The sequence below is a fragment of the Gymnoscopelus microlampas genome, assembly GCF_963454915.1.
Source record: "Gymnoscopelus microlampas genome assembly, chromosome: 8".
In the NCBI taxonomy this organism is placed as follows: domain Eukaryota; kingdom Metazoa; phylum Chordata; class Actinopteri; order Myctophiformes; family Myctophidae; genus Gymnoscopelus; species Gymnoscopelus microlampas.
The window spans coordinates 32568943-32596580 of record NC_139945.1 but is presented as its reverse complement, the minus strand read 5'-3'; the positions used below and the strand labels follow the sequence as shown (position 1 = coordinate 32596580).

Here is a 27638-nt window from a genome sequence, read left to right as displayed (position 1 = left end):
CAAATGTATAAGAATCTTTTGAAAATAGCAGATCTGCAGGCTCACAATGTGTCGCATCGCGACGCATTGTGAGCTTGTAGATCGGCTATTTTCAAATGGCCGAAATGTATACAGAGCTGAAGTGGTTAATCTTAAAATCTATAAAGTAACTAGTAACTAAAGTTGTCAAATAATTGTAGTGCAAGTACAGTACTTGAGTAAATGTATTTAGTTATTTTACACCACTGGTTGGGAGTGGTGACAGTATGTTCCGGACAGATCGGATGTGGCGGGTGTGTTGCAGGTGGATTCAATCATGACCAATCCATTTTACGCTTCTCATTAATAGTGCATGGTGCTCAGCGCAAAGTCATATACTGGTAATGGCCACAATGTCATGGAAAAATTTTCTATGAAGCCCTATATGTCTATAATGCATTATAGTCTGCTTAGAACACTACATAAATATGCACACTGCTTTATAACAATAGTCATAATACATTATATAATTCATGCATTATAATGTGATTATAAGTGGTCATTGGGTGCTTTATTTTAAAGTAATGACATTCCTGGAGGTGAAGGCTCAAAACGTGTCGCTTTGCTTAGCGTTTCGAGCTTGCGGATTGATACTTTTGTGTGACGCTGTAGTATGATCATTAAAATATGGCATTGATTTACGAAAAAACACAAAAAGTAAAAATATGGAGATAAGAGGTTTCTGCCCTACAGCAACAATATACTGTATATAGTGGGTTTGTGTGATTCTGGAGACATCTATTTGTATTTCGCCTTTATCAACTAAAGTGTGTCGAGAGGAGCTACTCAAAGGCACCCCAGTGGGGTGGGGTTCAGTCAGCAGGACAACTCATGAATTGAATTTAAATATTTGCAATGAATATTAATGGAGCTGCTTTTATGTACTCTGAGGGAGCACAGTTGTCAGGAATGTGTGTTGGACCCATATGCAGGAACTCAAAACTCACATCAAACCTAAAAACTAAAAACTTTACATAGAAACAAGTAACTTTACAGTTAACACTAACACCTACAAGTACATTCACAACAAAACAGCACAAGCACACATTAGAATACATCATAACACAGAAACTCTGAAATACAAACAGAGCTTGACACAACTATGGACGAGCTCGCGCCTTGCTATATGCTACTGTAGTAGACCTAGCTCGCACAAGCAGATGAGATGCCAGCTTGACCCCAAAATTGCAGTGCACTGCTGATTTGCAAATGACACCCCCCTACTGTACCTCTCCTCCCACAACAGCACACGGCATGTCCCCAAAATACCAAACACAGGCAGGCAGAGAAAAACACCTCCGCCTCCACCTTCGCCTCCAAAAATAACCTGCTGGCTGCATGCCTCATGCCAATCTGCCTGCCTCAAAATAGTTTATTTTGTAATATCAAAAGGGGGGCTCAGGGTGCAGATAATTTTTTTGTTTAACTACTCTGCAGACTGGGAGGTATACATGCTGGTTGTAATAGTTATTGTAACGGCTACCTTTACCATTGTAGCGTATTCCGTATAGCAAACATGTAAGTCTGGATGTATCTATTAACGATTGGTTCCTTTTGACAAATCGCATGTACAATTGATTACAAAAGCACACAATAGTCAAAAGGATAAACACAAGAAAGCTCAAGAGCTTATTTCCACTGTAGTCCTTTTAATTGTGCAAGGAAAAAGACGGGGTGGGTATCTGGGAAAACTAGAGACTAGTTAAACTGCTTTAAACTAATTCTGTTTCTTTTCTTGCATTTTAACTTGATGGATTTCTTGATGTTGACTGCAGGAACCAATGACTTGGTACAAAAGAACAAAATGAATGTGTCAGCGTGTACTCTGAGCCAACTGAGGCAAACACAGAAAGGACAAGGATGAATAGTGTGAATCCCTGAAGCTCACTCACCTGAGTGTGGGTGTGTGGGTGAGTCTGACAGCTGTCTGGGGCCTCAAGGCCACCAAACAGAAGTATCTCATTTTCCTTGGGTTGGCGCACACTCAGTGACTCAACCAACTTTGGCAAGTCTGGAGAAATCTGGGCCAGCTTCTGTAAAGAGACCCCAAACGGATCATTGTAGCAAAATGCTTTGATTTGATGGTTTGTCTCTTAATTGTGCGTGCGTGCGTGCGTGCGTGCGTGCGTGCGTGCGTGCGTGCGTGCGTGCGTGCGTGCGTGCTTGCGTGCGTGGGTGTGTGTGTGTGTGTGTGTCTGACACCTGTATAACACCTCATATATCATGTGATGTAATCACTGTGCGCCCAGCGACCCAAGGGATAACTACCGGGAACAAGCCTACACATTACCTAAACAAATCAACCCTCTAATTCTTTCTAATTATCCTGAATCCATGGCAACTGAGACAGTTTTTACAGCATTGATGAGACACAAAAGAGCAGGGGAGGAATGTGCAGTACAATGCAAAATCCAGTGTCAATTTATGTAAAAATAGATCCTTACATTGTATACGCTCTGCATAAATTAGATGAGAGACAAGCAGAGAAAGAGAGTGGAAAGAGTATAGACGAGTTTTGCTCACCTTAACAATTCTATCATCGTGATAATCCACTTTCTGCTGGTCCACATTCAGAAAGCAGATCTGATGAAGAGGCAGAAAGAAAAAAAGAAAGAGAAAGAGAAAGATGGGCAGAGGCAAGAGAGAGAGAGAGAGAGAGAGAGAGAGAGAGAGAGAGAGAGAGAGAGAGAGAGAGAGAGAGACAGACATAAAGCCAGTTACTTTGATGGGATTTAGTTCTAGATGTCAGTTACTACACTGTCTTCCTTTCCTTTTTCCCAATTTCAGTGTCACAGGACCCGGAATCCAGACACAACAATGACAACATCACCATTTCTGACTCACCTCTGAGAGAGCACACTGTGTTTGTACCTTCAAACCTCGGCAATCTCTCTCTTTTGTCCTTCATTTTCCTGTCAACATCAACCCCCTTTTACCCTGTTAGCCAGGAAGTTAATTTTCCAGGCCTGGAAATCAGAGAAACCTCCGACAATCAATATGTGGATAAAGGAGCTGGGAGGAGTGTTGCACCTGGAGAGGATAAGGTTATAAGGCACCTATTCTTGGGCTACTCGATGAGATGAATTGAGTGAATATAGTGTTACAGTATGCTGCCCCCCGGGGTAGTACCTGTTGTATGCCTTTATATTATACTAGATTGTGATGCTGTTCATTTTGCCCTCTGGGTGTGTGCCATCATCAGCCTCATGTTGCTTGTATGTCGTTTTGTTTAGTTAAGTTATGTATGTTTTTGTTCTGTTATGTATGCCTCTGTTTTGTTTTTGTCTTTCTAATTTCATTTATATTTTGTATTGTATTTCTTTTATCTGTGCAAATCCTGTTATTAATATCTGAAAAATACTTGTGTGAGAGGAAAAAAAACTACAATAAACAGATGTTAAAAAAAAAAACATCAACCCCCTTTTGGGATTCTATGCCCTGCAGTCAGAGGTGATATTTTCAAAACAATTATCAATGTAATGCTTGATATACTCTGTCGTACGATCTACAAGCTCACAATGCATGGCAATGCGACACGTTGTGAACTTGTAGAACGGCTAGTTTCGGTGCACGACTCCGCTGAAAAAGTATAAATCAAGCTTAAGTCATCTGTTTCCAGTCATTCTTTTTCAAACCTGCTTCTATTAACACTCAGACAGTCCTCTGTAGCTTCATTATCGATCTGTTGTTTTTGAGCCACTTACATGGCGTGATCCTGCTGTCTGTGTTTCACCTATAGAGGGTCCACTATCGAACCGACAATACCTGCTGCTACCTCCTCCAGTACTTCTCCCCCAGTGTGTGATCAAAGAAAAACTAAAATAAACTGTTTAAGTATTATTTAAACTCTGTTTGAAGTAATTGTACACAACAAAATGATTGTGTTAATTACGGTTGAGAGCGTACAAACTTACCATTCACCATTGAATTTGTGAAATGATTTAAACTCAAATTAACACTGAGAATTATGCTGTTTCAAATTTAAAAAACGGACACGCTTTTGATTCATCTTGCCAAACACCCCACATGTGTTCATTGCGTCCTCCCAGCTCATTGAGAATTAGAGTTATCTGTTGTGACTCCCAATGAGATATGGTTAATTGTTCTTTTACATAAATCTGTTAAAGATTGTTCCTGTATCCATCGACTGTCAGTACTTGTAAAGGCCATTACAGTTTCAATTGAGATACATTTCTGTTTGTAATATTCTAATAGAATCTATTTTATATTTAAATCATTATTACTGTTTTACATCCTCCCAAACAAACAACAAGCCCACTATAGACATCCATTGAGATGTGCACAACAAAATACCAATATTACACACCGGATATGCATACAAAATAACAATATTTCCCCCTGGATACCCCAACTTTGATTGGCTCCCATACATTTTCCCTGAGGATTTGGGTTGGAACGATTTGAGAAGTGTTAGTAGAGACCTTTATGAAGACATTGGTGAAGAAAGCTAGTGGTAAACATTTTATTTTGCAGATGGCTAAAATAAAATAAAAAATTCCCATACTAAATGCCAAACAATAAATACAGTTACTAATCCAAATAACTCAAAATAAACTTTTGTTACATTTTTATATGTACAGTATAAAAATGGTATGTTGGCCCGGACCGCCGGCCTGGCGGTCCGTAAACTATCCTGTAAACTATACATTTAGGCAGAAAAGCCTCCCCCCAAAAATATATATAAACAAGAATGACAAGTCATAATAAAGCCGCATGCGGCAGGCTTTTTTGGCCCCAATCTTGTCAACAACACAACATTTAACTATAAAGAAATGAAGATGACAAAAGACAGCTAATGGTTGTCAGGTGATGGACAATTAACACGTTGCAGAATGAATGAAAGATGCAATCAGAGTGATGCACAGCGAGCCATAGCCCTAGAATGTCTGTGATCTTACATACATTTCATGTATTCCAAATACACAGTCATAGATCACCCTCGTCGACGCGCTGTGTAGTGACGATCTGCGCGGCCATAAAAGTGCTCTAAACTCCGTCTGTACTCACCCAATAATTAATTCCTAAGACTTGGAGTCATATTTTGTCCTCTAGTTTCATATCCATTTGAAAGTTCTGCCAGAAAACGTGTGTTTAGTGAAATATCTCCACTTTTCCACGAGCTGCACACGGACGACTTTCTGTACGGGCGAGGGGCCCGGGAATGAGTGCTGGACTGAATATATGTAAACTTCCTTTAGGACGCACAAATGTTTGGGACACACAATTGGCAGATGGAGTGATTCATTACCCCGCACCAATCACAAGCACCTGTCAATTGTGCTCCCCATTCGTTTGTGCTTCCCTGTGTCAATTTGTTATGACGTTTTAAATGTGGTCCTTCACTCAAGTCCGTGCCCCTCACCCGTACAGAAAGTCGTCCGTGTGCAGCTCGTGGAAAAGTGGAGATATTTCACTAAACACACGTTTTCTGGCAGAACTTTCAAATGGATATGAAACTAGAGGACAACATATGACTCCAAGTCTTAGGAATTAATTATTGGGTGAGTACAGACGGAGTTTAGAGCACTTTTATGGCCGCGCAGATCGTCACTACACAGCGCGTCGACGAGGGTGATCTATGACTGTGTATTTGGAATACATGAAATGTATGTAAGATCACAGACATTCTAGGGCTAAGCGAGCCACACAGTATAGGCAAAATAATAATAGTATTCAAATAGTAGCTTTAAGGCTACTAATCATTTATAGAGTTCTCAACGGGCCTGAAAATGAAGGCTCGGCCCTAACTGGGCCCGACTGGGCCGGCCCGGGGCTCGGCCCGAACCCGACTATTGCCATCATGTTAGGCCCAAAACCCGAAAAAAAAGAAAAGAAGATTTTCGATTTTTTGTTTTATTAAATATTTTTAATATTATTATTCTGTTCTGAATATATTTTTATCTATTATGAAGATGGCGCTGACGGCAGCGGACATTAACTTACACTGTGCTTACACTGTGCTGATTTAAATGAAGTTAAATCCTTATCTTGCTCACGCACCTCTGTGCAATGAGATGCATCGTCTGCATTTCTCTGCCTCTCTCGACCGAGTCTTAGGGTGCGTTCGAAAATACAGCACTGAGCGCACTGGCCAATACAAACTAATAGGCGAGTGTGCTCCGGTGCGCAATTTCCGAACGCACCCAGTGTCTCCCCCCTCCCGACTGTTTGAGACCGACTCGAGACTGTTGTTAACCTATTAGCTTAAGTTTACACGCGTTGGGTGAACACTTTTATAATACTGAACTAAACTCGGGTGGATTACATTGTATTGTGAAAATCAGAAAGCATCGTTTCTGCCACTTGTGTAACTTAACAAAACACGACGGCATAGAGCACGCCGGTCAGTTATCGTAACTCACAAAAACACATTGAACAGCCTGTTATACCTTCAAATTAAAACCATCTGAAAACGTCAACAACGACACATGTGTAGTGTACTGCGTGTATGCACGTTCTCGCGCGTGGCTTGCTATATATGGAAAACTCGCTCCTGCGTTCTTCAATTGATTTCTGAACGAACCTGACCACTGAATGTACACTATTGTTGAAGGCTGGTGTACTGTAGACCGAAATTGCCGTGGGTTTTTGTATTAAAAGGGCCCTTGATATGGATGCATCATGCGGTAGGCAGTAGCCCTGAAACATGAATGTGAACCATGGCTACATATGCGGCAATGGATTACAAGAACGCTCGTCCCCAAACACACTCGCCCGGGTCTAATCCGGCGGCCTCTGTCCGCGAAATGAATGGGGGTGAGTGTGTTTTGGGGCGAGTGTTCTGTTTACCTCGCCCAGAATCGCTTTTTTTTTTTAATCTCTCTGACATGGTTAATACATTTGATTTTGGGATGTACAATACATGAAAATTACGGGATTAATAACGCAACTTGCGTCGAGAACTAATGGAGAGTGGACATTACCGCGTTTGGCTAAAAACAGTTAGTAACATCATACAAGCATACAAGCTAACTATTAGCCAAATTCGGCTAGCGCTCAGACGAATCCACTGAGAGAGGCGTGTCTAGTCCCATAGCTTGGGAGGACGAGGGCGCCCGTTCAGAGTATGGGAAAGTATCCCATTGGCTTAAACGACAGCCAATCACGCAAAAAAAGTGTCGCAAACATGAATACATGTCGGAAATCTGTCGGGTCAGAGTCAGACTGAATATAGAGCCGCTATGCTTTTCAGCATGCGGCTAAAAAAGGTATATGTATCCAATCAGGTTTGAGAGGCTGCAATGTGTGCAGCTTGGCTAATGTTGACTCCTCCTGTAAGGTTAACTTTGTTCCAATAAAGTGGTGTCAGTTCTAAAAGATGCTGGCTATCTACAGTACATTACTTTCTTGGAAGAGTAACTAATTAAAAAAGTAATTCATTACTGATACTGAAGTACTAAGTAAAGTAATATTAATACTAATAATATTAAAGGAGTATTAAGTAGAAAGTAACTTTTACTTCCTGATAGCATTACCAACACTACCGCTGAATTCAAAAGATTGCAGCACCTAAGAGCTATGGTCTGTTCAGTTGCCTGCAGTCTACGTGCAGTATTTGTCATCTACATCTACTATCTCTGCTTTACTTTTCTTCCTTATGACACTTGTGTCTTGTAATTGGTCATCTGTTTTGGTCATCTGTTTTGGTCATCTGTTTTGTTTGATAAGAAGAGAGGAACAAATAGTACAGCCGGAACAAATGGGTCAGTGCACTGACTTTGTCACTCAAAAATTTCTCTGTCCATATGTCGATAGTATTTTAAGATGATGATGTTTTGAATCATCAAAATAAGCTCTAAGATAAATATAGAACCACACACTGGAACAAAGCAAGCTGTTCCAAACAGCTTGTTTTGTTTTGGTGACCTTGTTCATGACACTGTTTATCTAATAACTCCAAATGTTCCCCTGTAAGACTAACAAAGCATAGTCGATGTAATTTCACTGATCTACTTCCACTCTGACTCTGGTTGGATCCAGTCAAAAATAACAATTTCCAGTCCATCAAGGCCAGTTTGATGAGTGACTTTTTAAAATAGATTCAGACAAGCAGAAGAAAACAAACACTGACTGATAGAGAAAATGACTGAATTTTGAAAAGGTTTGAAAAGGTTCCTATATACCTCCAGGTCAGCATTGATTTGATTTCCATCAATTTGCATAACAAAGAGTAGCTTCATTGTTAAACTGTCTATTAAAGGTCAATCTAGCATTCAGGTCATGTTTGTGGCTGAATGAAATGTCAACACTATAAACACTGAAACCACTGGACACTGGAGGTACTGGATTTTTTTTTTCACACGCAAACCATTATAAGGATTTATTTTTCTCCCTCCAACTTGATAACAATGTAAGGAAATTGTATCATTTGTCAGAGGAAAGAAATGACCTGATGTTTACAACTACGCAATTCTCTGACCAGTACTATTTTATATTGTCATTGTTGCAAGCAACATAAATATCCATGTTATATAGAATATCACTGTAGTATCTACAGAAACAAAGATACATTTTCATACAACCTCATCAACCAACTGCCTATATCCTAACGCAACACTAAGCTAGGTTCTGTAAATCTATAAAGCATGCGTGTGCGAGAGAGATTAAATGCTGGAGGACTGATATAAAATAGTAGGTAAACTCAATTCTTAGGTGAAACGTCCCCTGCTGTATTTTAATCAGATCCTAGGATTAGGGGGATTAGGTGCATATTTTACTCTCATGGTTATGTGTTGCTTGTAGCAAAAAGATCCTCATTGTTGATTTAACCATTTGTAGCACTGGGATTGTACAAATGCCAGTGCTCTCAGGGTTAAATGAACACTGATGACTTTACAGTGTGATTATTACACTGGTAATCACAAAGGCACTATACTGCACAGGTGTACACTGGTAGTAGGCCTATTGTGTACTGCACAAAGCAACAACCCACACAACCACCTCTTTAACAACCTGCCCATCTGCTGCCTCTGATAAGGTACAGATAGTTTCATACTGTAGACACGTACACACATGGACCATGGTTTCCTTGGTCCAGTCACTTCTCGCACCGCAGACGAGCCAAAGTGTTCTCAGATACTACTGATATTTATTGGGATGAAACTATGAAGTACAGACAGAATGAATGAAAGCAAAGAAAGAAAAGAAAAGAAAGAAACGAAAGAAACGAGAGAAAAGAAAGAAAAGAAAGTAAAGAAAAGAAAGAAGAGGGAAAATATGACACAAATGGAAGAGCAACTATAATTTGATTTAGTGGGGCTGTATTTGTAGGAAGCTAAGTGTGCGGTAATATTAAGCATCAGGACTCATCATCACTCATGTGTACATTGTGTGTTCCCGCCGTCAGATGGTGTCATGGCCTGTTCGGATGTCCTGTCAAGCAAAACTGGCTGTTTTTCAGAGTCTCTCGGTTCACCAGCTGCTTAACCAACGATTAAATCGGCAGCTACGCATACTGGCAGCTCAGCCAACCGATATAAACTCAGGGTGACTCTGATCATCTGCGCTGACCAATGGGAACAGCTGGGCAGCCATGTTGCCAATTGGAACGATATCTTGAAGGTTTTGGAGCAAAATCTTTGAGTCTGTGTTGTTGTGTTGTCTGTGTGTGTGTGTGTGTGTGTGTGTGTGTGTGTGTGTGTGTGTGTGTGTGTGTGTGTGTGTGTGTGTGTGTGTGTGTGTGTGTGTGTGTGTGTGTGTGTGTGTGTGTGTGTGTGTGTGTGTGCGCGCGCGCGTGCGTGCGTGAGCCAACAGGATGCATGAACGGTAGCTACTGTACTTACAGTATGAGTTTGTTCTGGATCATGCTATGTTGTCATTCTAGTTCTCATTTTACTTTAGCTATTGTTAAAAGAGTAGCTATTCTAGCAAATACATTGCAGACCACTTTCCTTGAAAAAGCAACACACACATGCAATGGGGGAGTAGGCTGAGTTCCAATGGCCAGACTGCACTGAACTTATGCCATTACTCACTTTGGTTGAACTTGGAAATACATTAGCAAAGTCCATCAGGGCTTGTCCCAGATGTCTGGCTGAAGGACCCAATTCATGATGTTTTGGGTTGTTTAGAGGGACAGGAAGACACACAAAGAGTTTAGATGTTCTGGCCTATTTTGGCACAAATTCTCACTTGGCCTTGGAGATGCTCTAATTCAGTGGTTCCCAACCTAACCCTGTGTCCTTAGATCTGCTTGTATTGTACATTGGCTGTTTTAGCCTAATGTTCGCCTATTATGACATGCCCAGTATTGGGATGCTATGGTTTAAGTGGTGTAAGAAAAACTGTGGAAACAACCAGCTTGCAGTGGTTTTAGGCTACTTTACTGGAGTATTTCACATTTTCAATACTTTTACTTCTACTCCACTACATCGCAGAGGCAAATATTGTACCTTTACTCCACTACAATTATTTGAAAACTTTAGTTACTAGTTACTTTGTAGATTTTGATTATTATTACAGAACGTAAATTAACCACTTCAGACCTAAAGGCTACTTGACCTATATTTGAAAATAGACGATTTACAATTTCACAATGCGTCGCGTTGTGAACTTGTAGATCTGCTATTTTCAAAAGTTTTTTTTTAATACCGGACTTTTATTTGTAACAGAGTATTTCTACATTTCTACAATAATTCACTGCCTTCCTGATCTTGACTTTTGACCACCAAATTGCACCACATGTCAGATATTGAGTTGGAGGTCCTTTCAGACAGGGAGCGATTGAAGATCCAAGTGTTCTCGCTTGCATCGCGCTGGGGATCGCGCTGCGATTGTTGTTTTGTCCTCCTGCGCGTAGCGAGGAAAAAAAAGCTGAACACAATCCAGCTCTCATTGAAAATGAATTATAGGCGTGTCACTCGCTCCCTGTCTGAAACAGCCTTAAGATGTATTCAGATTCATGGCCTTCATCTAAGTGACATGCATTTACATATGCACACATTAAACATCTCATCATAATTGTTATGTAATTGCTTCACGGCTCAAGTGATAATAATGTCAATATTGGCAGCAGCTGGGCCAAGAACTGAGTGTTGGCTACACTTTTTGCTTTCTGCACACTGTCTGAATAATCTCTGAGCAACTAGATGCATGAGGTGCCAGCGCCAGTACACTACACGCACATACACTACACACCCCCCCACACCCCCCCCCCCACACACACACACACACACACACACACACACACACACACACACACACACACACACACACACACACACACACACACACACACACACACACACACACACACACACACGCACACACACGCACACACACACACACACACACACACACACACACACACACCCAGGGAGTAAGTAGTGGAGCTTCATCAGAACACTTTAGATAGCATGTTTTTTAGACACATGCCAGGTTAATTTGGTGACCTGGCAGCATCCTATAGCTTGTATAGTTTAAATGTACAGATATATATAATTTTTATATTATACTGTCAAGACTGATGCTAGATTTACCGATGATCCTATACTGATGCACTACACTGTCTCTATGCATTTGATGTATGTGTTTACCTTGCTCACTGTAAATTGCTCTGGAGTCTGCTAAATACCTAAATTGTAAATTTAGAAGGTATGAGAATCAGTTTTGAGCTTACAGACTATTTGTATGGGAAGAAACAACAACAAACTTTATCATTGATGCAATGACAGAGTAGATTTATTTTGTAAGTATTTTGTAAGCTGAAAATGTCTGGGAATCAAGACATTGAAAAAATACTCTAAATAGAATCTGAAATATGAATTATAAAGACGATTGTGCATATCTTGTGTGAGATTTTCATGTAGTGCTAGCCAGCTGTCAAGGTGAGGGCCAAATTTGCAAATTAGAGGAAATGTAATGTTTGAACCACCGACAGAAGACCCTTTCTCCCTGCTCACACAGCTAGCTGCAGATGATATGTTTACTCTGTTCTCTCTCACTGGAGCTGGATGGGGACAGGATGGGGACAGGTCAGAACAGCACACACAGCACAAGTGTGAAGTGTTTGAATCAGGTGATGGATGGATCACTCTACTTTGGGGACCACAGTTTCAAAACAGGATGTCTGTCTGTCTGTCTGTCTGTCTGTCTGTCTGTCTGTCTGTCTGTCTGTCTGTCTGTCTGTCTGTCTGTCTGTCTGTCTGTCCAATTTACATGAAGGCTGTGCAGACTTTACCCAGTTTAGTTGCTAATAGTGTGCCTGTGTAACTCTGTTTTGATCATATATCTGACATCTGAATGTATCTATTATTTACTGTGTGTGTGTGTGTGTGTGTGTGTGTGTGTGTGTGTGTGTGTGTGTGTGTGTGCGTGTGCGTGTGCGTGTGTGTGTGTGTGTGTGTGTGCGTGTGCGTGTGTGTGCGTGTGTGGGTGCGTGCTAGCATACAGACAGACAGACACACAGACACACACACACACACACACACACACACACACACACACACACACACACACACACACACACACACACACACACACACACACACACACACACACACACACACACACACGTATGTATGTACGTACATAGATACGTATATGTACATACGTACGTATTACATACGTACATACATACACATACATGAATCTATTAGCTTTGAACTACCAGAGAAAAATGTCAAATGAATCCCTGTCAAATCTCCCAGGGGAGTGATGCAATGTGATTGTTGCGTTGATTGTCTGTGGCAACATTGTCAGTAACACTTCACTTCCGCGCGCCTCCTTCCGCTGCGTTCGCAACTATGAAATCCAAGGTAATGTTAGTACATTGATGTCAGTGTCCCTATTTTGGCCATGCCATTAGAGGCATACATTACGTGTCACATCGTGACATGGCAAATCTGTTTGATTTGTTGAACTGTTGTTGAATGAGGAGCTCACCCAAATCCACATCACTAGATTGGAGTTGTTTTTCGACTGCAAAAAAATCACTTGTAATCCTTCTAATCCTGAAACTACCTCTGGCAAACAAAATCATTTGAGGGCTGTTGAGCATGCAGTCAAAAATATAACTTGGCCTGCATCCCACAACAAAAAGACAGTTCAGGTGGAAAAATGGGCATGGAGGCTTTGGAATAACTATGGCTAAAAGATGCCCGTTGGGAACGATTTCCATTGGGAACACATGCCCCTCTCGTTATACACTCGTTGTACCCTTTGTCACGTTATATCCGTCTTTCTGTCTGTCTATCTATTTCTCCATGTCCCTTTTATGCCCATGGAGGGCCCTGATGTCAACAGTATATGCCTTTATATGGGTATCAGTCCCAATATGACCAAATGGGCTTGTCGATCCATATATGGGCATATCGGTGGCTCCGGACAACCGCCGATCCGACGACTTTACGCCAGGCAACAGGTCCCATGGCGATACACGTGCAGGGTTTGAAGTTGGCTGGACGGACGGTTCTCGAGATACACAGGATAGTTACGCACACTGGCACGTGTGAAACTTTTGTCGGGTGCCAGGAATGTTTCCAATTACAGTATAATCAAGGATTCCTGGCATCAGACAACATTTCTATCCCTTCAGTAATTAATTAGCTGAGCTGATATGGCCGAGGGTTTACTTAGAAATTCCGAACCAACATGAATTCCATGCATGGAATTAAAAAACTCCCCACATGGTTCTGCTCCCCCTCTGTGGCAGGCATTCTCCTTCTCCCTCCCCCTATTCATTCCAAATTCCACTTGCTCAAAAATCTGTTATTTTCAGCGAATGACACTGTCGCGTGACAAAGGATGAACTATGTCTTTCTATACAATTTCTCCTTCTGGAACGTGGTTCTTATGCTTTCTCCATGCATCCCACCCCACCTCTGCCTCTCTCTCTCTCCCTCCCTCCTTACCTCCCTCCATCTTTTTTTCCACATAACCTCACTCCTCTCTCGTCTTATTCTAAACTTCCTCTGCCCTTCTCCGTGCTTCTCTGTGCAGCTACGGTAGGGACGCAATAACCTCTTTCTCACTCAGTGTCATCACAGGGCCGGCTTTGATTGATAGACTGTGTAAACTAGAAAAGGCTGTGAACGAACGGAGAATTGGAGAGGTGGAGTAGCGATTTGTCATGACGACGTATGACAGCGACACTGGGAGGACAGGCCACATCTGTTCCCTCTCAAACGTTCACTGTGATTCATGGAGTATGGACAAAGGCTAGAGAAAATGAAAAGCCACTGACATTAATTTGCACAGAAAGCAGTGAAGACAGTTAGTGCTTCATTTACTTGAAGAAAACACTGATGATAAAGTTGTTGTGACAAAAAATAAAGACCTAAAAGTCCTAAAACAATAGGGCAAAAAGCACTGAACTGTGGAAGCAAGGACAGCCTCTGTGATGCTTATCTTTTCATGCTGTTAGTTGAACACCAGCAAGAGTGAAGGACAGTCGAGCAACTCAAAAACTCTTGTGGGTCAGCAATGGTGGAAAAATACCTTGCACAAATGTGTGAATTTTAAATAGCTGAACACAAGGGATTGTTTTAAGAATGTCGGATACCACACATTCATTCATATCTTAGATGATGAAACTGGCATCTGGGGATTCAGGAACATTATAATTCAAATGCAGTACATTGCTGCTCACTCCTGAAGTATGAATTGTAAAATAAAAAACAAGTGGACCATTTATGGACCCTTATGGTTCAATTTGGTGCCATTTGCGCACTCAATTTCCATTTGTTCCATTTGATTTCAATTAACATTCAGGATTTGACTGTGAATGGGTAAGAAGTAGAGGACTGCATTGGGATTGCATGTCCCGTGGGACCCGACGCAAATCTTGCGAGAGCGGACAGTTTTAATTTGCTGCGGGCTGGAATAGCTCATAAAAAACTAAGAAAACAGCAGATCCTGGATTTAGCACACCAGAAGGCTGGAGTCAACAAATGAAGATGAAAAAGAAAGATGATCAAAGCAGGTCTTTACAATACAAAAGAAGAAAGCACTTCTGACATTTCTTAGTTGTTACTGACAAAGACGGAATCAAATTGGACTTTTTCTGTTGCTACAAATGTGCAAAAGTATTGATACAACTGGCACAAATCTATGCTTCAAAGAGAAAGCAGTTTTTCCTGGACATATTAAACAAGATGCTATTGTTGCTCTTTGCCGTAGAGACATTCAGACATTCAGGCGACCAATTGAGAGCCCCATAATCTACCGATGCTTATCAAAACATACCATTTTAACAAAGCCTTTGCTTAGCCTTTTTCTAAGGTCTTTTACTCTATGCCTTAATTAGTTTTTAATCTACGTTTTACCCCAAGAAGGGTCTTGTTGTTGCCGAATGTTTCGTTTTTTTGTTGTCTTGCCTTTGTCATTTGTTTTTAAATCCTGTAGCACTTTGTGATTTGCAAAAATGCAAAGTGTGTTATAAATCAAATGTATTGTTATTATTATTATTATTATGTAACTTCCTTGTCGGGAAAGACAATTTGTTGATGTAGCCGCTAAATGGGGCAAATGTTATGTAAAAGATGTTCATTGTGTCTCTGTCCATGGTGCTGAATTGGTCAAATCTTCTCTCTCTCTCTCTCTCTCTCTCTCTCTCTCTCTCTCTCTCTCTCTCTCTCTCTCTCTCTCTCTCTCTCTCTCTCTCTCTCTCTCTCTCTCTCTCTCTCTCTCTCTCTCTCTCTCTCTCTCTCTCTCTCTCTCTCTCTCTCTCTCACACACACACACACACACACACACACACACACACACACACACACACACACACATATTCTGTCTCTAACCCCATTCAGCTTACTGGAAATTCTGCCAATGTACTGCTATATTTAACTTTGGGGTCATGTGTGAACGTGCAGCGATTTTGAATGCCTTCTTATCCAGCCACAGTGAGTGTGAACGCAGAGCATTCTATACTGCTATGATGGTGCTTTTCATAAGTGCAACTGTTGTGTGTACATGTATATGAATGGAGGAGTGTTCAACTACAATGTGAGTTATACAAGAAGTAATTACGCTGTGGTGCAGAGAGAGAGAGAGAGAGAGAGAGAGAGAGAGAGAGAGAGAGAGAGAGAGAGAGAGAGAGAGAGAGAGAGAGAGAGAGAGAGATTATGGTCGAACACGCATATGTTTACAGTATATCAAGAGAGAGACTGGGACAGTTTACTGGGTCGAGCAAGCATGGTTTTATAGCGAGAGAGAGTGTGACAGCAAGGCTGCCTTACCTGAGGCAAAAACTGTTCAATGACCAACATGCTTCAGAGCAATGTTAACATAACAAGAGAAAGGTGTGTCCAACAACAATGGCAGTTAAAGCAGCTCTGTTTATTACATTGCGGTGTGTGCAGGGGGTGGGTGGGCGAGAGACAGAAAAGAGAGAAAAACACAGATGGATTAAAGTTAAATTAGCTTGATTAAGAATTCTTTACTGATATCTCTCTCGTGGCGGATTTCTTTATCTGTCTCTGCTGAACAGTAGCAGGTCACCATAAAGTGGTTGTTTAAAAAGAACGAGCATTAGGTTGATATTTCAAGATATGCTGTCTTGGACATGAGGAGATTTTAGGCTACAGGAGGAAGCAGCACTGACAACTGGTCCACCTGTAAACCCCCACGCCAGTGTGATAATGAATGATGATCATCATTATATCACATTATTATTCTGCTCCCGTGAATGGTACGGGCAGGAGCACGAGCAGATCTGCTTCCTCAGCAGAAAACCATTGGCTTTGACGGATTAAAGTTACATTAGCCGGTCTGCCACCCTGCAGATGGATGCTATTGATATTTTCTTTTTTTTTTGTTATCAATTGTTTTTATTATATCGAAATACAATCATGTTTTTAAATGAATAAATTTTTCAACAACAAAAACAAGATACAAACAACTTAAACAGAAACAATAATAATAAAAATAAAAATAAACCCACCCACCCCTCCCCGGACCAACAATGTCTCAAAATGTAAGGATCAAACACCATGTCTATACCTGTGCAAGGTTATAACACTGTTATACAACACTTAAACCAAGTCTTTAATCTTATCTGCAACGTTAGACCACATATCAATGTTCTTCTCACTTGCTCCATGCAACCTTGCCGTTGACTATTGATATTTTCTTATCTCCAAATGCCTATCGCGTGCTTACAGTCACCTCTCGCGCGAGTATTAGGTACTGTACCCCGACTGTGCTGGCAACGATGAGAACACGGACATGCCGCAACTCTACTGATAAGGAGGGCATGTGATAATGCCTCTCCCATTGCCTATATGCTACTGTAGCAGTTTATGTTACTGTAATTTATTTCCCAACAATGTAATGGTATTCATGTCTAAACATGGCTTCTGTTTGTATTTACACATGTATTTAAATATGTGTACATACACACCGGTGATGCTGCCGCAACCAAATTCACAAAATGTACAGTAAGTTGAATGGAGTTGAATTGAGTCTCCCGCGATTCAAGCGACATTCTTTTTTATCACGTGTGAATGACCCTTTAGACTATAATTAACTGAGGAGTTTACTGTGCATTGAAGCAAGAGTGTTGTGATGTAGCCTGCATATGTTACACCAAGCTGTCATAGTGCACTTATAGTGTCAGTTTCCAGTGGTGGAAAGTAACTAAGTACATGTACTTAAGTACAATTTTGAGTTAGTTTACTAGAGTATTTCCAATTTGCTTCTACTCCACTACATCTCAGAAGCAAATATTGTACTTTTACTCCACTACAATTATTTGAAAACTTTAGTTACTAGTTACTTTGCAGATATACATTAATATATTATAAAACATACATTAACCACTTTAACCCTATTTTATACATAATTGAAAATAGCCGATCTACGAGCTCATAACGTGTCACGCTGTGAGCTTGTAGATCTGCTATTTTCAAACATTAGTACTTTTACTTTTGGTACTTTAAGTATATTTTGATGCCAATACTTTTGTACTTTTACTCAAGTAATATTTTAAACACAGGCCTTTTACTTGTAACAGAGTATTTTTATATTGTGGTATTGCTTCTTTTACTTAAGTAAAATATCTGAGTACTTCTTCCACCACTTCACAGAAAAGGATTACAGTGGCCTCCAACAGTGCTGCTCATTCAACTGAGTCAGAGATAGTAGTCCATAAAGGCCGTCACAGCCCTGAACAAATTACATTCTGCTGCGTAAGGTGTGAAAATTGATTTTACGTCCAAGATGATGCAATTAAAAGTATAATTATTATTACTGGGGAGGCGGTGAATGCTCTTCAAACACAGCAGATTTTCAAATGAGCTTTTCAAGTGTCTTAAGAGAGGAGGGATGAGTAACTCTTTATTCTAAATGCTGCTGGTCATTACACGTTATACATCTTCACACATGCAATATATGTATATAATAATTCAGATTGTTATTATGGATCTGTTAGTTATATATTCACTACGGGGTGCTATTTATTTCATATGGGGCAGCAGTGGCTCAGAAGGCAGAGCAGCTGTCGAGCTTCTCGTAGCTCTGTGTCAAAGTGTCGTCGAGCAAGACACTGAACCCCTAACTGCTGCCGATGAGCAGGTTGGTGATTTGCCTGGTTTGCTCCGCAGTCGATTTTGACAGCACATTTTGATTCAGTTTTAGTCACAGTCTTTTGAATCAAATTCCATTAAGTCTTAGTCATATTTTAGTCATCTGAAATGTTTTACTGTTAAAAACAGTACACTTACTTAATATCAAGTCATTATAAAATGACTCGTCTTTTAGTTCTACTGGATCTCTTCCCTACTAGTCCCTCCCTAACATTCTAGTCTAGGTTTTATTTGTTGACGAAATTGTCAATATAAAATCAACACTGCTCCACTGTTAGTTTGTGAATGTGTGCGAATGCTTGAATGTATCACATAATGTAAAGCGCTTTGGATAAAGGCGCAATAGAAATGCACACCATTTGTTATTACCAGAGCTACTGTTAAACAATGCATAGCATCAGTCAACTAATCTGATTAATCTGAAATGATTCCACCATGCTGATAATTCCCATAATTCATTGGCGCTTATAGACTCTCTTGTGCTGAACAGGGAGCTGGTTTTCCTGGTAAAGTCTTATGTATTTTTCCGAGATAATATGTATTAATAACGTTTGTCTACAAAAATCTTGAAACCTTTTTGTTTACAGTACTGGCATGAGTACTTTGGTACTGCTGATATGCTGTACTGTATGAGGTGCATTGTCTATCTGCTGTACATGTTCAATGTAAAGAAGGTATTATGGTATTATTGTCATACTGTAAGGAACCTTGGATTGCCTTATGCATAATATTAAAAGTAAAATCATGCACAAAATAAAGTTATTCAGTAATTAGTAGTGGGTAATAGTCACAACTTTTTTCTGTTCTGGCCCCACAGTGGTGGAATGAACTTCCCACTGATGTCAGGACAGCAGAGTCACTGCCCATCTTTCGCCGCAGGCTGAAAACCCACCTCTTCAGGAAACACTACCCTTCCTCTTTGCCTGGCCTACTTGTTGTTAACTAGTTGTACGAATGCTTGTTTTATTGTTGAATTGTTTATTGGATCTTGTTTAGTCAATACAATTATTTGTTTTTAGCTCCTGCTCATTTGACTACTTTGTCTCATCTGTTTAAGGAAATAGGTAGCTGATATATTGCACTTTTACCTTAGCGCTAGGTATGCTCTTGGTTGCTTGTTATTGCAGAAAATGCACTTATAACCTCTGGTGATTAGTAGCTTTCGTTCCCTACCTTTGTTGATTGCACTTATTGTAAGTCGCTTTGGATAAAAGCGTCTGCTAAATGACTGTAATGTAATGTAATGTAATTAGTTATACATTTAAAACCTTACAGTAGATGAAGTGACATAAAATACATCATTATAAGTGAGCCATTAGGCATGACGATATTATTCTACCTTTGTTTACAATCTTCATTTACTGATTTACTATTGAAACAAAACGTGACTGGATTTCAAGGGCTACACAGTCACCCATACTCTCAATATGTTCTCAATATGACCAAATTACATCCCTGTCTGTTACTGAGCAAGGTAACTGCATGACACATACACCTGCCCCTCCTTCTTACCAAAAAAAGAATAATGTCAGCAGCAACTACCTCTAGCAAACAACTCTGCAGGTTGTTCAAAAAACAACATGTTTTTCTCTCTACAGGTTCACTTTGACCTTATATTCTCTTTCCACTCGTTCTATTCTTGACACAAATATAATTAACATCCTCCTTCACAATTGTAACAATGACCCCTCTATTGTCCACATTTACAGAGCATGAACAAGAACTATAGGTGTGCTGAGCCGGAGTCCAACCAGCCATTCTTACTGCCTTTGTTCAACAACCTGATTGCCATTGACTAATGTCAGTCTTTTATTGCAGTCCAGTGGTTTAAAGCCACTCCTCTCCATCTCCATCATGCAACAATAAGTCAACACATGCAGGACAACATCATGAGCCAATCATAGCTGAGCATTTCTGCAAACAATTGTCTATTTTTCATGTTTCATCCATTCATTCGTCCTTTCTTTCATTCAGTGTTAATTTAACCGAGAGATCCTTACCAGAGGATTTTACTGTGTACACTTGCTGCTGAAGGCATTATTAACATTCATTAACTCTGCCTTGGGGCCACGGACAACAGACTCAAGAAAGGAAATATGAAATGTTGTCTTTAGCAGGGAGCTAAAGAAACTAGCTTTCAGCAGTGGCACAAAAATCAATGCTGAAAGCATAGAAGTCTAGAAGAACAAAGATAGCATGAATAAGCTGTTGTGAATGATGGTAGAACACTAATGATTACAGACCAGAAGGTTCCCCAGACACGTTACAAATATCTGAATTGTAGAAACAGATAAGACTTTTGGGATGTCACTGAGTAAGGCACTGAGAAAGAGAAGAAGACTATGATTGCACTGCGTGTGTAACCCAAACCCAATGTGCAACTTCGTCCCAAGTGGTTGCTCTAAACAAGAAACATGACAGCAAAACAGTAACTTTAACCATGTGGTTAAAGTTAACGTGAGGTCCAGGGACCCATAGCGGTCCTTAAGGCGAACTGAAGGGACCCGTAGTCCAAGAGTCCCTTCAGAAGGGACCTGCAGGTCCATTTAGGTCCATATCTATAGAGTTAAATGAACACTGAGGATTGTAGTGTGTAGATTGGGGTCCCAGAGATAGAATTCGTATCAGATGGGGGTCCATAGTTCATATATATACAGTATATATCAAACTGGGGGTCCTTGAAGTTAAAAAGGTTCAGAATCATTGCTTTACAATGCCAAACATTAGCCCTAACTGAGCTGTATGGGACGGTGGGACCCCCCCAGTAAAGACCACCCCCGAGGCTGGCTACTCACTGTGGTGCAGCTGCCATCGGTGTCATCCTCCAGAAGACCCAATCTGCAGAGGACCTTCTCATTCCTCACCCAGTACTCTGATGAGTCCAGCACGCTGTTGCTGCACAGCACCTGCAATATACACACACACACACACACAGCTGCACTGAAGCCAATGCATGGATGCACTGTATATAAAACAGATGCACGTGCATGCACGTGCCTGCTTAGACAACATGATATGAACTCCCACAGTCATACTTGAATTAAGAACTTGGTCCCATATGCACTAACACACACTCATGCATGCCATACCAATACACACGCAAAGGCATTTAAATGGGCTTATATGTGCAACCAACCATGCACACGCACGCACGCGCACACACACACACACACACACACACACACACACACACACACACACACACACACACACACACACACACACACACACACACACACACACACACACACACACACACACATTAACTCACTCACTCACCTTTTGTTTCCATTCTCTCTATGCTATGCCCTGTTGTGGTTGAAATCACTTGACCTTTCTCCTGGACCTTTGTCAGAGGCAAATGGCCGTGGGAGATGATCAATACTCACTCAGCTAACAAGACACACAGACTGTCATATGTATAAACTATAGTTATTTGTCCCCAAGGAGGGCGGTTTTACTGTAATGAAGCCTTTAGGGTGAAAGGTGAAGCGGTGTACTTGCTCATCTTAATGAAAGTTCCATTATCACAGACAGATCACAGACAGACAGACAGACAGACTGAAGATCATTTATTAATGATTTGTTCACTTGTTACAGTACTTTTCTGACATTTTAATGACTGCTTCAGTGCAACTGCAATTCTCTTGAAATGATACTACACAACAGCCTTCTGTAATGATTCTTTCCTATTATACGGTATTATATGGATTAAATGTGCCCACTCAGACAATTCAATTCATATAACAAAAGGGGGACTTTACATCAAAATGTTGGCCATGTTGCAGAAATAGTTACAACTAATATTGCTTGCAATAATAACAATAACAATTCTGAGATGCAGGTCCAACCAGCTCTTCTAAAACAGTTGAACACATGAACCCTAGCATTGCTGGGGCAAACATTCAGTAAAAATAACCAATCTACAAGGTTGCATTTCGGCTATTGTCGGCAAAGAGGTAGAGGCAAAAAACTCTGGTCAATGAAGGATATAGGGTTTAAGTGGTTAAATGCAAAAGTTTTAGATGACATGCTCTCTGACCAATTATTTTGCATCTTGCTAATCTTGCTTTACAAATCAGATCAGGAGGGAAAAAACTGCAATATTGTAGACATTATGTAACGCTCATGTCCATTATGCTGTATATTATTTATAGTGCTAATCCATGCCCTTGTTCTTGTCCCCTCTGAGATGGGCCATCTGTGCAGGCACATGGTCAGCTAAAGGTGACTTGGACTCAACTGTTCTCACCAGGGGACATTATATCATAGCACATGGGGTCAGCAGGACCTCGAGCCCAATTATAAGAAAGATGTCACCTCATGTTTTTCTACAATCTACAGCAGTGTCTACTCAAACACTTCCATGTCAAGGAGCCCCAAATTAATATGAATTTGTCCGCAGACTCCCATAAGAGAGAGAACATTGTCAACATTTTATGAAAATAGCTGAAACGTAGCTGCTTAAACTGTCCCTGCGCACGCAGTGGCACGCAATCACGCACGCACGCACACGCACGCACACAAACACACACACACACACACACACACACGCACGCACGCACGCACGCACGCACGCACCCACGCACGCACGCACGCACGCACGCACGCACACACACATTCCCCTGAAGGGTGTCCTTACCTTCTTACAGGCAGTGACGGAGGACCCCATCATTGTGCTGTATGTGCTGCATCCCTCTTCCTCGGTGGATTCGGAGCCTTCATACATGGCAGATGACTGGAAGTTACTGCAAGGGGGACATGTGTACAAAACAAGGGGTGGTTCTGTCAGAACATAGCCTTGTAACCATCATTATCATCAGACTAATTTACCAGGTAGTCGGCACAAGAAATTAAGAGTGTTAAGAGTATTAATTTAACTCTGAGAGTAACAACTCTCAACTCTCTGTAACAAAATTGACATTCAGTCTCAGTTACAAATTGCTCATTAACACTGAAAATAATTGAGGTCAGTAATGATGATTCTCTTTTTGCTGGAGTACCCCGACATGAGAAATAGAAAGTAATTTGTCATGTTTGCTAAATGTTGTCCGGCTATATCACTCCACTTACAGTGACAGTTAGCTGAAGGCTTATTACAGCATTAGCAGCTGATTAAATACATGTATTTACTTTTACCAAGGGGAATGCTGAACAGTATTCCCCGTCACATTGCTCCCAATAATATGAACTGGAGTCAAATAGAGATGCAGCCAGGCCATATGGTGGATATTGAACATGCATGGGTGAACACATCCAGCTATCTGATGCTGAACGTCAAACTGCTCCCAACAAACCTCCAGGCCAGTATGATATCAGAAGGGTTCAGTCCAAGGTCGGTCTGTCCAAGGTTAGGCACCTCAAAAAGCTCATTCATTTATGGCTGACCAGGGGAAAGTCTGTGCACTGCATTCTATGCTGCCAAGGCACAATACTGTACATTACAACGATGTAAGATGATGATTCACCTCCTAATCTTCACTACGCATCTTCTCAGTATAATATATAGTATACTATAATAATACAGTATGATGATATTATCCCCTGTGAGTGATTAGACTCTGACATCTGACCAAGGGATTTGTACGAGGATGTGTGTCGCCTACATTTTGTTTTGTTTTGCTGGATGAGATTAGTGAATATTGTGGAGCATGGGCTCTCTCTGGCATGCAGCCATCACAAGAACAGCATCCATTAGCAAATTGCTGATCTAAAACCATTTTAAACACATTTATTATTTTTAAAAAAATTGCTAATCAAGCTCACAATACGTGGTGACGCGCTGAGAGCTCGTACTCTGTTTTTGTCGCTCGACACCATGCGAAGTGGAATGGGCTTAAGTTGTTAAACAAAGCCATTGTTGTGTCGCAAAAACCTTTTAGCTTATCTTAAAATATAGCCATTTAGTATATGTACTCAAATAAAAACCTGATGTTGTTGCTGTTTCCTGTATAGATGCTACATGATCCTGCAGACAAAGTATTAACAAAGCTCTGTAATCAACTACAGTGATTCTCAACCTTTTCTGGATCAGAATCAATATTAGTGAACCTCCATCACGTAAAAAAATGCCTCTATACTTAGACTTAGATGAGGAAATGAGCACTCAAACTTCATGAGACAGGCAGCACCGAGATACCTGCAGACTGCATAGAGATACATGAACACTGAGGAATGTGCTGTATTAAATTAAATAAATTAAAATGCTATAATCACACGTCATAGGCTATTAATAGGCAAAAATCCACATGCTGAGATATGCTACCTAACAGATAATGTTGAATGGCACTAATTAGGTGCAATTTGGAAAACAGATTGGCTGGGTTGGGGAGGCATAGAATATTTAATGAGATGCAAGTACCGTATGTATATTTTGGAACAAATAAAAAGCATCCTGAATGGAGAGATCCTCAAATTATCTTACTTTATCTATGCAGCTTAAATGTAATTATACGTCTGATGTAAATATCTGTCTCAAAGAGGGGGGGCCGGGGGGGTTGCTTTGGATCTCTTAGTTAGGACCATGGTGGTCTGGATAACACATCTCTATGTGTATGACATGCTTCTCTCTCACGCACTCACTCACTCACTCACTCACTCACACTCTCTCACTCACTCACACTCTCTCACTCACTCACACTCTCTCTCTCTCTCTCTCTCTCTCTCCTCTCACACACACACACACACACACACACACACACACACACACACACACACACACACACACACACACACACACACACACACACACACACACACACACACACACGTGTCCGACACGGTCCTAAATTAGGACGGTAATGTGTGAAGTTGGACAGTTGGATTGATTTGTCACACACAACCTAATTGCTTCTGTGATGAGCCTGAATGACAGGAAACGGTTATGAACATTTGGTTTTGTTTACATATAGGCCTGTGGCCCCCGACCTCAATTCATTTAACAATGTTGGCCCCCTGTCTAATCTAGTTGAATACCCCTGGTTAAAAGTGTAGCCTATATGCAGCCTTTCAACGCCATCTGACGTGAACACATTACCCCGCATACACAACATTTCCAGTGTTGCCATGTCGGCTTACTACTATAAGCAACTTTGGCCTTCTTTTTCTGTAAAGTTGCTTGTAAATATATTGGTAGTTACGGGTTGCGTTTTTTTGGGATTGTTTCTAAAGTGTATGCTACTTGTAGTCATGTTTTAGGGCTAGACTAGGCTACATGCTTATTTAGGCTTGCTTCCATAAATATTATTGTTTACACCAGTGGTTCTCAAATATTTTCATGAAAATGTTTTGTGCTCAGAGAGCATGTGTGTTGTTAGAATGTTTCAAATATTCAAAATATTCCACATTTTATTGCAAGAGTTTTCAAAAATAGCCCATCTACAAGCTCACGACCATGGCGACGCGTCATGTGAGCTTGTCGATCGGCTATTTTCAAATAGCCGATGCATAGACGCAAATGAAGTGCTCATGTGAGTGACCTATTGTCGCTTCTTTTGGGCTTGTTTTCCTAGACCTGTTTGCTTATTGCTCTCACAAAACTTGGCAACACTGGACATTTCATTGTATGCGCTTGGATAGAGTCCAGCTTCCCCCCAGGATGATGTTTATAGAGTATGATGGCTTTTGGCACGTCCTGGTAGCTTAGCTGTATATATAGGCGACAGCACAATGCAGAGCATTTCTGTAGGAAACCCAATCATTTTTAATATGAAACGTTTTATTCCATTAATTACGGCAACCTTTGAGCATCAGTGTATGTTAAAAGAGCAGACTTCCCAGAACGAATGCAGTGCCAGTGAGGATGTATAAATACGAGTGAACTGCGAATCAAAGATGCAAAGGCAACTTATTTCATCAGGATAATTTGTTAACTAAATGTGCGATTAATGATAGCCTATTTTAATATCCGTATCATTATAGCGTCTTCTTCCTTTTTTTCATAACTCGCACGCTGTCATGTCTTGTAAGTCCGATGTCTTGCCTCGTATTGCGTGAATGAGGGTCATATGAATTAAAGTGATGACTATGGCAAATAACCTATAGCCTGCTGTTGTAAACTAATCCCGCAGATGTGTTGCATTCACATAGTTTGCTTTCATTATTTCAACTGTCTTGACTGTCAACTGTCGGTGACTGATTTTACGCGTTGAGTGTCTCGGTTTCTACGCCGCCGATGCGCATTTGGGTATAATGTGGGCACAAGCACAACACCTACACATCTGAAACGGTCCTATATGTCGCGCAACAGAAGCAGAATCCTACCTTGAAGTCTTCAATAGGCACTTATAGGCGCCAGCAGCCATCCCGTCCCAAAAGCCCAAATGTCCGAGCCGTTGTGATCAGATGGATCCTATAGATGGGAAAGCGCGGCGATGCGTAACTGTCGTGGAGACGCTCTGTAAGTCCAGATGCTCAGCTCATCCCCATCAGCCGAAGACCAAGGAATTCCACCGCTCACGATCACTTAAGAAGCGCTATGGACGGTTAACTGCAGCAGCACATCAATGTGTGCCTCTCACTCAAGTGCCAAAGCGCAAGCTGCTTAAAATACATACAAAACGCTGAGCGACGTAGACAAGGGCACGTGCGTGCGCAAACTCACCCCTCACACACACGCACGCACGCACGCAGGCACACACACACACACACACACACACACACACACACACACACACACACACACACACACACACACACACACACACACACACACACACACACAGTGACACCAGCCACTATAGTTCAGGCAATAATGTAGCCTATTGCTATAGGTGCTTTAAAAAACACACGTGTGTGTGTGTGTGTGTGTGTGTGTGTGTGTGTGTGTGTGTGTGTGTGTGTGTGTGTGTGTGTGTGTGTGTGTGTGTGTGTGTGTGTGTGTGTGTGTGTGTGTGTGTGTGTGTGTGTGTGTGTGTGTGTGTGTGACTAAAGCTATAGGCTACTAGGCAGATCAGAAATGTTCCATACTGGATGGAATCACTCCAGTTAGCAGATCAGTAATGTTATAGCCTGGCCCTATACTGTGAGTGGTAGGCTACACTACCACAACTCACAGATCTGAGCTGCCAGTCATTATGC

At 41.1% G+C, this 27638-nt stretch overlaps 1 protein-coding gene across 1 annotated transcript in view; it reads right to left on the bottom strand.

Annotated features, from left to right (window-relative positions):
• sphkap (SPHK1 interactor, AKAP domain containing) overlaps nt 1–27638 on the bottom strand; it is a gene marked incomplete at its 3' end in the record, with an annotated part of 134736 nt that overhangs the window by 22024 nt on the left and 85074 nt on the right. The window contains exons 4-7 of the mRNA XM_084064302.1: nt 23203–23308; nt 21356–21466; nt 2542–2601; nt 1911–2051 (exon numbers count right to left, since the gene is read on the bottom strand). Coding sequence (XP_083920428.1) covers nt 1911–2051; nt 2542–2601; nt 21356–21466; nt 23203–23308 — 418 coding nt within the window. The remainder of the gene's footprint in view (nt 1–1910; nt 2052–2541; nt 2602–21355; nt 21467–23202; nt 23309–27638) is intronic.